This window comes from Populus alba, chromosome 1, assembly GCF_005239225.2.
Source record: "Populus alba chromosome 1, ASM523922v2, whole genome shotgun sequence".
Classification (NCBI taxonomy): Eukaryota; Viridiplantae; Streptophyta; class Magnoliopsida; order Malpighiales; family Salicaceae; genus Populus; species Populus alba.
In genome coordinates this window covers 11747007-11758582 of record NC_133284.1, presented here as the reverse complement: position 1 = coordinate 11758582, position 11576 = coordinate 11747007, and the positions used below count along the sequence as shown (strand labels likewise).

General features: G+C 36.7%; 2 protein-coding genes across 4 annotated transcripts; one reads left to right on the top strand and one right to left on the bottom strand.

Moving 5' to 3' along the window:
- The first annotated feature begins 662 nt into the window (after window positions 1–662).
- On the top strand, window positions 663–2066 carry LOC118038638 (methanol O-anthraniloyltransferase-like). The gene is made up of 3 exons (XM_073411724.1): window positions 663–984; window positions 1473–1651; window positions 1752–2066. The coding sequence occupies exons 1-3, from the start codon at window positions 663–665 to the stop codon at window positions 2064–2066; spliced, it is 816 nt and encodes a 271-aa protein (XP_073267825.1).
- A 685-nt stretch (window positions 2067–2751) lies between these two features.
- On the bottom strand, window positions 2752–10396 carry LOC118038639 (rop guanine nucleotide exchange factor 14). 3 transcript variants are annotated; one of them, XM_035045055.2, is made up of 8 exons: window positions 10023–10396; window positions 8624–8861; window positions 5520–5912; window positions 4874–5028; window positions 4709–4783; window positions 4352–4621; window positions 3475–3822; window positions 2752–3390 (listed from the first exon to the last, which is right to left on the bottom strand). In XM_035045055.2, the coding sequence occupies exons 2-8, from the start codon at window positions 8697–8699 to the stop codon at window positions 3001–3003; spliced, it is 1707 nt and encodes a 568-aa protein (XP_034900946.1). In that variant the 5' UTR covers window positions 8700–8861; window positions 10023–10396; the 3' UTR covers window positions 2752–3000. The 3 variants fall into 3 exon arrangements, with proteins under 3 accessions (XP_034900946.1, XP_034900947.1, XP_073267766.1); XM_035045056.2 differs by lacking the exons at window positions 8624–8861; window positions 10023–10396 and adding an exon at window positions 7317–7744; XM_073411665.1 differs by lacking the exons at window positions 8624–8861; window positions 10023–10396 and adding an exon at window positions 6593–6623.
- Window positions 10397–11576: the final 1180 nt, after the last annotated feature.

Here is an 11576-nt window from a genome sequence, read left to right as displayed (position 1 = left end):
TAAAGTCTTCTAGGATTTCATGTATTTCAACTTAAACAGGAGTTTGATAGCATTAAGCGAGTGATAACGGTTGAGACAGCCATTTTTTTTTTTTTTTCTCACTTTCAATGGATAGCGAGTCTCCCCGTTTCACATGGGCTTAAGCTTAACCACCAACTTGAATGTTGCGTATCTTTTCCCGCGCTTTTCCTTGTTTAACGGGTAACATTATCCTTACACACCAAAGTGTACATAAACACCAAAAGTACGACTGTTTTCTCCTTGGTTGGAGTCTTTTAGTACTGCAAATATCCCTTCAAATTAACGAAGCTTATTTTAGGAGCATAGGTGCACAATTCTTGAATTCAATAGCTAGCTATGTAGCAGCAAAACTTGAAGGGAAATAGTCAAAAAATAATAATATATAGACGCAGAAATTTCTGTTCTTCTGACTTTGGGTATCTATTTATGCCGTCTCTCTTGGTAGCCAAATTAAGCACCTCTCTCATTACATTTTTATTTACTTCGTTGGTCTTAATTTCAAAGCTAGTCCTGTGCTGCATGCATGAAAATGGCCCGACTTTCCTCTCAGGTAAGCTTTCCGGTGAGACGACAGCAAGAGCCTCGTCTGATTCTGCCTGCAAAACCAACACCAAGTGAAGTAAAACAACTCTCCGATTTAGATGATCAGGGAAGGCCTTCGTTTCTATATGCCTTTTATAGCATTCTTTCGTGATACTAATAAGAAAGGTGGAAATGAGCCTTACCCTGACCCTGTGAAGGTCATTAGAGATGCGCTAGCTCATGCACTGGTGTATTACTATCCATTAGCTGGTAGGCTTAAGGAAGGGGATAGCAGGAAGCTTATGGTGGATTGTACACGTGAATTTGGGGTCTTGTTTATTGAAGCTGATGCAGACATCACCCTTGAACATCTTGGAGATGCAATTCAGCCACCTTGTCCTTACCTTGAACATTTTCTTTGTGATGTTCCTGGCTCATCAGGTATCATCGGGTGCCCTTTGATGCTGATTCAGGTCAGTACGTACATATAATTAGCATTTTTTTTTTCGAAGTATTTCTCTGAATGGGAATGCAACTAGAGTAGCTAGTAACACCGCATTTAAATTAAGATTGCAAGTTCAAATCCCAAACTTGCTTCTTTTAATCTAAATCTTAGATTTGGAGATCGTTTAAGTATATAGTATCTGATTTATTAAACAATTTGGTAATAAAAAAAATGGGGAGGATCCTTGGAAGGTTTTTTGGGTTTTGTACTGCATAAAAGGACAACGTTATCAACGTAAAGACAAATTAATCAGCTCATCAGATGGTCAGATAATTATCATTAACATTGAAAAAACAATTATCGTTGTTGTTATAGGTGAGCAGACTGGCCTGTGGAGGATTCATCGTTGCAACACGAGTGAATCACACCATGACTGATGATGCACTTGGGATATTCTATTTCTTGAACACGATTTGAGAAATAGCAAGAGGTGCCAATGAACCATCTTATCGCCCTGTGTGGAAACGAGAGATCTTAAATGCTCGAGATCCTCCTCGAGTAACATGCGTACACCATGAGTATGACACCACTGTTGGCACCGAGGCAACCATGGACACCCACGCCGACTTGATCGATAAATCCCTCTTCTTTGGCTTCCAAGAGGTCGATTGCATTAGAAAACACCTTCCTTCTCACCTTCAATCAAGTTCCACGTTTGAGGTACTCATAGCTTGTATATGGAAATGTCGCACAATTGCAATAGAGCACAATCCAGGGACGACCTCATTATTCAACAGCTGGGCACTTCATAGTCGCAGATTCATCGCGTGTCCCATTTAGAGAATTTGATTTTGGGTGGGGAAAACCTGTGTACGCTGGTGTAGCTAAAGCAGCTCCAAACACGAGTTTCTGTGAGCGGTTCAAAAAGAGCACAGGAGAGGATGGGATTCTGATACAAATGTCTTTGCCATTGCAAGCTATGGATAGGTTTCAAAAGGAGTTGGCAAAATTTACTGGGGAACGGCCTATGCATGTTACAGGTGACAAGAAGCATACAATCATCAAATCCATGCTCTGAGGTGATTGCAAGTGACAGAATGTTTGTTAAAAAATAAAACGTGATATCCAGACTGCAATGTAGATGGAGATAGAAACTTATTTTTATAAACATAAATTTCAAATCCAAACACTGCTGATAGCAGAAGTTTATGATAAGAATTTACTAATTAAATCCCATATGATAATAATTTATCCATCATATGAGGGTGTGATGTCAATAGCGTTGTGCATTTCTAAACTTGTCAATGCTGCTACGTACCAGGATAGAGCACGTGCCACACAGGGCTGCCGCCCAAAAAACAACTACATGGAAAAAACTGCCCAGTATTCTATGCCTGGATTGACGACCAGGTAGACACTAAGACTTCAAATTATGATGTCCATTTGAGGACCATAGGATTTGGTCGAGCTCATAATTTGCATTTTTTCCAAATCGATTGTCGCCTAGAGAATCTTTTTAAATCAATGTTAAATTGGAAAGTACAGTTTCAGTCAGAGTGCTCAGATGGCACCCAACAGCTTCTCCTATCTTTGAGAATCACAGTACTGTGGAAATCCACATTGGCAAGGACTACATAGTACCTGCAGGATTCAAGCTAATAAGTCCAAACATTTACTGATTACACAATTCTCTAATTGCATAACCAGTTCATCATTTTTTAAACAATAATAATAAATCCTAGAAAGTCGGAAGAACCATTAAATATGCTAAAAATACAAAAAGATTGATCGATTTAGGTAGAACTAAATTGTTATGATCATCCGTATAATATGCTGCTGTCTTTTCATACCAATTCACATTAGCCAAACCAATATTTGATTGATTTCCTTCATATACTAAATGATTTTAATACATCAGGCAGAACCAAGCATCTCATACTATCTCAGTGAACCTTACAGCAAGCAACACCATTTACAATAGCCTGCATTTAGATACCACAGCTTCCTTCTTTTTATGGAGAATTTGTAGGGGACAGACTTCTACAAGCATCTCCACCAATGCACCATACTCGACTTCGACTTGGTGTTGCAATTGCCGAGCTTGTTCTGGCTTCGCTGTATGAGAGTTCCTGATCAGAAATATGACTGGCATTGGATTCGCGGTACTTTCCATCCACGTTATTCATCTCATCGATGATGAGTGACTGTCGGACATGTAGCACATGACCTGGAGTCTCCACATACCCTGATGAATTTATTCCTGGAAAGCAACATGTGGCCGCAGGAGAACTAGGATTGGTCAATGAATCTTCTTGCATAACGTCCGCTATCCTAGACAGAATGCTGAATGCCACGTTTCCAAGAACCCGTGAATATGCTTCCAAGATTGCATGTCCCACGTCCTACAGAAATAGCAACCACAATCATACACTTTTTTCCAGCCAAAAAGTGATTTTTCCAATCAAAAGGTCTAAAATGGAGCTCACCTTGCCATATTGGACTTTTGTAGAATCAAGAAATGTTTGAGGAAGGCTTGGATATCTGCTCTTTAGCAGCTGTAGAAGGGATTCCGCACTGTCCAACAGTGACTCCATCTTGTCAAACTCTGACACTGGGTCCTTAACAAAGGACCATGATGTTCGAACTGGAGATCTACCACTGACTTGTGCAGTAACTCTCTCTTTCCATGCAAATATGGCAGCTTCTAACTTGTTAACAGCCTCAAGAGCACTGTGTTCTGATTTTAAATCAAGAGAATTGAGCATTTCCTCAGCTGTGTTTGAATCTGCAGTCAACACCTTGTACAGTTCCTCACCAAGGTTTGCCTTTCCAGACTGTAAGAAGGGCAACAGAAGTTAGAGCAAATGCCAATACGATGGCAGCATTCAAAAACTAAATCTGCAACTCTCTCATTTGCCATTGTATTGTCAAATTCATCAGTCACAGTGGAAAACCTGAACTATCCCTGAACAAGGTATGTGTCAAAGGTTGGCTAGCTCAAAACAGAATTCCCACGTGAACATGCTCATGTTTCCTTTTACTTCATCAGTCACAGTGGAAAACCTGAACTATCCCTGAACAAGGTATGTGTCAAAGGTTGGCTAGCTCAAAACAGAATTCCCACGTGAACATGCTCATGTTTCCTTTTACTTCATGTTTCTAAGCCATTCATAGCATGATCAAAAAACCAAAAATAACAAGCCTGGATAAGCAGATTTAGTGACAAAACTGACAGTAGCAGGTTTTCTTCTGCTAAAATGAGCTGAAATTAAATTCGGATAGGATCTTTTTTCATTTTCCACCAACTGAAGGTTTCTTCAAGCTTAAATTTCACTTATTATGAAATAGATAGACCAATTTTACCTTTGGTAGTGCATCCTTGATAATAGTCGGCACAGGCATTTCAAGCAAAATAGTTTCATTGACAGATTTGGCAGCCTTGAATACTTGATACACCACCTTACTCTGATTGAGTAATTTCTTTCTTCCTGAGTCAGAAAGCCCAGTTGTTGGTACTTGTGGCAATGGGAGCCACCACCTCTTGCTCTGCTTTGCGCTCTTGGTTCTTCCTTCTGCCCGGCTGCCTACTTCTGAGTACCAAAACTCAGTATTCACCATTGCATCTAGTGTGTCCTGTCAGAAATTGAAAATTCAATGCAACTAGCATGAATATTAACTCTGCAAATGAATCTCAATTTTAGGAATTAAGAGATCACCTACAATAAGCATAGAGTCCAACTTCTGAAGTGCTGGAAGATTCACATGGATGTCTGCACGGGCTTTTGGTGTCATTATCTGCTTCAATATCAAGGGATAATTATATATCTCACCAGATAATAAAAAACATTATTTTATTCTTCAAAGTTCCAAAATGACAAAGAATACCTCTAGCATCCGGCCATTGGCACAATTTTGCTTAGCAGGTACTAACTCAACCATGTAGTTTGTAGGAGAAAGCAACCAGTCCATTTCTCTTTGCCATTTGGTCTTTCTTTCTTCAGGCAATGGCTCCAATTTCCAAAGCTCCCCAAAAACCGTGGCTACAACACATTTAAAGCATTTAAAGAGTTAATTAATAAAAAAAAGAAATGATGCACAAAACATGATCCAAGAATTAGGAAAGTTCGACAAAAGTCAAAGCCTGATTAAGTTCAACCAAAAATCATAAAGTGAATTTTGGTGCTAGAACTTAAGACTATATCCATTCACACTTTATGTTAATATAAAACAGCATTATTGCATCTTTCTTCTTCTTTTTTTCAATGATTTGAGGACTTCAATGAATAAAATCCCCATTTTAATCTGCAATTTTTCCATATATATCTCCCTAATGCAAACATAACTTCTTATTTCCCATTAAAGTACATTAGTCAATCACAATTGTAACACATAGAGAGATGGCATGCTTAAACATTAACTGGTCATAGGGAAACAGGATCATGTGAAAAAAAAATTCATAAAATGACAAGGATTACAGAGAGCAACCAAAGCATAACTAGCTCATGGTTGAACAAAAGGAGATTCATTATACCTGCAAGATTTGTTATAGCATTAGATAATGCCAGTGCTGTGCTGAGGCCACTACGCCCTCCTGTGATATCTTCACCTAGTAACAGTTTTGCAAATTTTTCTTTCATTGTCTCCACATCTGAATATTGAATGGAGTAACACGGTTTCTCTTTATCATAAAAATGTTGAGGGCTTCCAGCAAGCTCCCAATCATTCAAACCATGTTCATCCTTCTTCACTGTCAACCATTTAGATGAAAATGATCCAAAAGCATCTTTGCTGGAAGAACAGCTTGAACAACCATCATCATCGAAGGAGTCACTTACACAACCCTCTCCTCTACTTGTCCCGCTTTCGTTTTCATAAGACTGGTTGTTTATAATGCAACTCTCAAGGCCATTATATGTCATTATCCCTGAAATCCATGTTACAATATAGTTTTTCCATTAAAATGCATGGATCAATAAGAAAAGCATAGAACTTAAGTGAAGCATACAAAAGATCGACACTTTTGGCAGGTTGCACAAGCTTGTTGGTTTTGGACATGTTAATAATGCACCCAAAAACTAATAATTCAAAGGTAAACTCTTGTTGAAATATGAATTCCTTGGTACAAAGGATAACATTATTTTAAGATTTTTTTACTACTTTACAGAAATAAACAAATTGCACAGGCCTCATCATGGGAATTTTTATACATCCAAACATGTAATTAATGCCCAGAATTTTTAGCACGAGTAAATTCCATTTACAAGATTAATCTTAAGATCAAAAATCTGGATCATTTCTTCAAGGCATAGTAGAATCAAATAAGGCTTCAATAAATCATGGTGACACATTTGTATATCAGGCTTTAACCAAAGTCAAGTCTCTTATCAGAAGTCACACATGAAATTCTGATACTGCTACTAGTTCTGCAAAGCTACTTCCATTTTTATTTTGGCATAATTCAAAGGGCTTAACAACTAACCACATTTTGTGACTGTTAGCTGCACTCGATACCAAACAAGTGGCTGTGCTAAAAATCAAGTGGTATGCCAAAAAAATGAATCATATATCTGTTTCTCAACCACTAAAGATCTAGTAGCAATAAACCTTGAATTCTAGGCATAAAAGTGTAGCAGGTAAGTTGTCAAATTTGTCTCTGTTTCTGACAATATAGGTTTCAGCACATGCAGATCCAAGTGCTTTTTATATTGATTACCATCCCTAATTTTTAGTCTTCCCTTAGATACAGGTCAAGGGTTCAGCCTCCACCAGCCACATGTCAGAACTTTGTCGGTATGAATAAGAAATGTATCAGCTACATGATTTGGTGGCCGTACTTGATGCTTGATAATGTTTACCTTTTCATCAATGAACCACAAATGAATTATAATATGTTAATGCATGTGCTTTAAGCATTATAAAGACTGCTATTTTGTTCATCAATAACAATTGTCATCATAAACATGTGAACATATGGATGATACATTAAGAAAAGAAGCAGGCAAGAAGAGTGTACCTCTTGTGCATGCCATACTGAAAAAAGAAAAAATACATTGAACTTTTGGCTTGATCTCATATTGTAACAAGTTTAGCTTAAAACGATTTTGTAAGAATGGTAATTGGAAATGAGGACATCATTTCTTAAATTAGGTTTTTCAAATTTTACTGACAATAAAGATGCCAGAAGCTTCCTATGTTATCATTACATGGACCACGGCAAAAGGAAATTTCACAGAAATCATTTGAATGAGACCCCAATGGACAATTAGATCCAAACTGCTTTTCTTTCAACAAAAAATCAAGAATAAGAGGACACGCTCTTGATAGCTACCTGTCATGGTGCAGACCAAAATATGGAGGATTGGTGGACCGGGTTCACAGGAGATCCAAAAATATACCATGTACCATAAGACACATACATGTAAAAATATTCAAAAACCATGGGAAAAGAGAAGAGGAGGAGGAGGAGGAGGAGGATTCCCATGTGGATGCAGATCCAAGTAGAAATTAAACCAATTTTTTCAAGAAAGTGATGTAGACTAGTAGACAAGGACATTGGCGTGTCCCCCACCAAGTTGCTTCATTGTCTCCTTCGGTGGGATGGCAGTTCTAATCACATAAACGAGTATCCTATTAAGGGTCCACAATTTGTATCAATCAAAGCAGTAATACTTGTAATAATAAGCAGCGGCACATTTGGTTCGATCCCAGTCCCATAGAGGCACAGAGTGATATCTCATCTTCCCACTTCTTTTTACAATACCTATGAGGCTATGATTATTGTACACTTTAAAATCAATATTCCTAAACCATCTTTGACATCCCAAGAAAGGTTAAGAACACAAACCCTAAAAGAGTAAAAGTTCAAATTATGAGATAAAATCCCCCATGTGGTTTTGCACATGATATGGACCATTAAACTGGTCCCACTTCATACCAAGAAATCCACTCTTTAGCCACAGATTATGTTTCTTTTTCTAGTGAAACTAAAACAGAAAAAGGAAAATCCAACGGTAGAATGTAATAGTAATGGTCGAGAAAATCAATTTTTGAAACGTGTATACCGTGTTATCTGCTTCTAACCGAGGGACAAGAGCATTACTTCTCTTCTACAGGCATCATAAATGTTCTGCTCAAAATTAAATAGAAACACCATTGACGCATGTAGAAAGCCATCGATCGATCTATCAAGCTTTAAAGTAAAGGACTGGTGGGGTCTGCTACCTTTATGGGATTTCTGATAAAAACCGTATCTCTTTATTTTAAATTTTATACCAACCATCATCGACAACAATAAAGACCCAAAACAAAAACCCAAAAATATAACCATAGAAAGGAAACAAAATAAACAGCCTCATTGACTGATTCATTAAGCTAAAACGCGAACCATGTTCTTCAAGTCTGGTCCAAGTCTATGCCTTCTTGATTGATATTATTTTGTTTTCAAGTATTTCTCTCCATGTGGTGGGTAATGTCACAAACGTGCATAACAAACAAAAGTGGAAGCTAATTAAGCTTAAAGTTCGTCATGATTTAAATGACAAAAAAAAAAGTGCACAGATCAAGGATAATCAAATTTTTAAGCACTGCTAGTGTTACCAGCTAAAAATACTACTGAAGAAAATAAGCATATCTTACTCTCTTGTTTATCAAAGTCGAGGCTAATCTCTCTGTCCCTGGTGCAGCAAGCGAGCCTTCTTCTCAAGATCATCATTTCTTCTTGCTGTAACTTTTTTTTTCTTTTCTTTCTCTTATCCCTATGGATAAAACTGAACTTCCCTTTCTGGCTGGCCGGGATGCAAAATCAACTACCCTTTTAAAAGTGCTCAAGATGATCAAGGACCCAATCCAAAAAGCTTCAAACAAGGCCCTACCCCTGCATCAATAAACAACAAATACCATACTCATACTGTAACATTTTCACAGACATTTGTGCTCGAGAGAAGTGATTGTGTTTAGTGGGCTTAATGACCCACTTTCATTCATCAACTAGTACTATGAAGATGCCGACTTTTACTTTTTATAAATAGATAAACAATAGATCCCGATCTTTACAATGCGTAGACTAGATTAGATTATGATTTATTAAAAAACTTAGGGAGGTGGAAAATGAAAGTATAAATAGGAATTCTTAAGAAAATGCTAATTAATTAATTCATTGCAATAAATGTAATTTTCATTTATGCTGATAGCATGAGTGATGTTTTTACAGTCTTTAGTTTTAAACATATGTAAACTCTTTTCTTTTCTTGGACAACTTTTGTTTAGCGTATGCCTTTTGGCACTGTAATTTCTAAAACAGTTTTGAAATTCAAAAAAGAGAAGAGAAAGCAAAGATTCCCTTTTTTTCCTCTTCTTTGTTTCTTCCTTTTATTTCACAAGAAACAAAACGAAGCCTCAGTTGTTGTGTCTGGACTGTTAGGTAGAGAGTAAAATGGATGATGAGGTTTTCTTAAAATAAAAAAACAAAACAAAACAAAAGAAGGAAAGGGAGAAAAATAAAAAGTTTCAACTTTTAAATGAATCCTGGATGCAATAGAGCTTGAAGAGTAAAGTAGCGATGATTATGTAATCTTTTTTGGTTTGGCAGTCAAAAAGTCGAAGAAAATAAGACAAACAGCCATGTATGACTTGAGATAGATTCCTTGCACTGTTACCAGTTGCATCTTAAACAGAAAGTGTCCCAAAAGTCAGTGGGCATAGCAAACCGAAAGACCCAACACCAAATCCAAATCCAAATCAAGGTTCAGTTCAAATCTTCAGATTACCATCTGAGAAGCACTTTTTATATACCTCTGGCTCTTACATATAAAACCAACTCCAGAGAAGAGCAAAAAAAGGTTTCCTTCAAAATCCCAGATTGTGAACAAAACAATACATTAGATGAAACAAGAAGATAGGCCACCACAAAATAAAGGACGAGGTAGATATATAAAAGGATTAAAAAAGAATTCTTAAAGATTTTACCACCACAAAAACGAATGGCTTTGAAAGGGAGAAGATGAAAGAGAAGTGAAGGGTTGGTAGAGAAACGTACCTCTGTGAAGGTTTCAAGAGCAATATACTTGTGGAAGAGAGCAGCTAGAAGCAATTCTTCAGAGCTTGTTCCACGGGAGGCTTCTTTCTTGAAAATATGAGTAGCATTACAGTAATATGAGAGCAACTTCACTTAAAATATGCACCCACCGAGGATGTTGCACATGCTAGTATTTATAAGAAACCAATCAAGAACAGGAGGGCATGCAACGATCACTGTGTGACTCTTGACTTCAAAAGCAGGGCAGGACTCTCTTGTAGAGAAAGGAAATGGTAAGGAACAATGGAGACTGAAGCATTTAATTAAATAGTAACGAGAGGGAGGGAGAAAGGGGGGGGGGGGGGTAGAAAGGGCTACTTTTTACTCTGCAGTTTTGCACTGCAGCCAGGCAGCTCCTTTCCTTCCTCCAGTGACCAGACGCGTCCTTCATTGATTGATTGACGATAAGTGGGACCTGTAAATTGCAATTTCCTACGACTACCATCCCCTGATTTCGACAACAGCAACATTAATTGACAATGAGCGGTGTCTTAGGCAAGGATTTGATTTCTAGGGAAATTTTTTATTTTTTTATTTGTATTTAATTTTTTAAAATATTTTCATTTGTGTTTTCTTTTTAAAATCAAATATTTAAATTGATAATTTTATTTTTTATGTAATTTATAAATAATTATTAATTATGATTCTTTTCCTTTTCCTTTTCAAAATAGATCTCAGAGTATTTTTTAAATTAGAGTTTTTATGTAATGAATATATTACACTTTTTATTTTTCATGTGTAGTTGTGTACCATTATGTCCATCTAGGTTATAATTCCCTTTGATTCTTCAGAATTCTACTTCAACTAAGTTTATTAACATTAAAGCCCGTTTGGCATTGCGGCCAAACCGGTTTTTCACCAAAATTCAAAATTTTTTTTTTTGCTAAAATTGAGTGCGGTTTGTACTTTTTGGATCGTTTTGATGTGCTGATGTCAAAAATAATTTTTAAAAAATAAAAAAATATTATTGACATGCTTTTCGGCACGAAAAGCTATTTGAAAAGCAACCGCTACCACACTCCCAAACACCCTCTAAATTTATAGGTTTTGAAGGGTTTAGGGTGATTTTTTTTTTTTTACAATGGCTAATGACATAACCAATCTTTGATTTTATTTTTTCTTAACTATTTTACCTTTAAGGATTTATTTTTATTTTTTTTGAAATACTATTAGGTATGTGAGGTTTTGGGAGAAAAAAAGTTAGGGAAGGCATGGAGTGAGCAAATGCCTTTTGAAATTTTGGAAAACTGTAGGATTGATATTGAGAAATTTAATTACGAGGGAACAAAGTGAAGCTTTATTGAATCTTTAGCAGGAGCTAAAATATAGTTTAACCTTCATAATAGAATGCCATCTGTGGGGGTTATTTTTGTTTTTTTTTTTTTATTTACCACTACTGTTTCTTTTCTTTTTTTTGTTATCCAATAAATAGCAACCACCTAGTTGTGGACCCGCAAACCCGCCTTGCATTACGGGCTTAATTTGTTTTACATAAAAAAATGTTATTCAAATACT

Bases quoted from the DNA above. Each gene is read 5' to 3' on its own strand.
- LOC118038638 (XM_073411724.1), top strand. From the start codon at position 663: ATGATCAGGGAAGGCCTTCGTTTCTATATGCCTTTTATAGCATTCTTT. The intron at 985-1,472 runs GTATCATCGGGT...TTTGAGAAATAG, and splicing joins TGATGTTCCTGGCTCATCAG to CAAGAGGTGCCAATGAACCA. The intron at 1,652-1,751 runs GTCGATTGCATT...CAATTGCAATAG, and splicing joins TCTTCTTTGGCTTCCAAGAG to AGCACAATCCAGGGACGACC.
- LOC118038639 (XM_035045055.2), bottom strand. From the start codon at position 8,699: ATGATGATCTTGAGAAGAAGGCTCGCTTGCTGCACCAGGGACAGAGAG. The intron at 5,029-5,519 runs GTATAATGAATC...AATGTGTTGTAG, and splicing joins TGCTATAACAAATCTTGCAG to CCACGGTTTTTGGGGAGCTT. The intron at 3,391-3,474 runs GTGAGCTCCATT...CTATTTCTGTAG, and splicing joins CAAAAGTCCAATATGGCAAG to GACGTGGGACATGCAATCTT.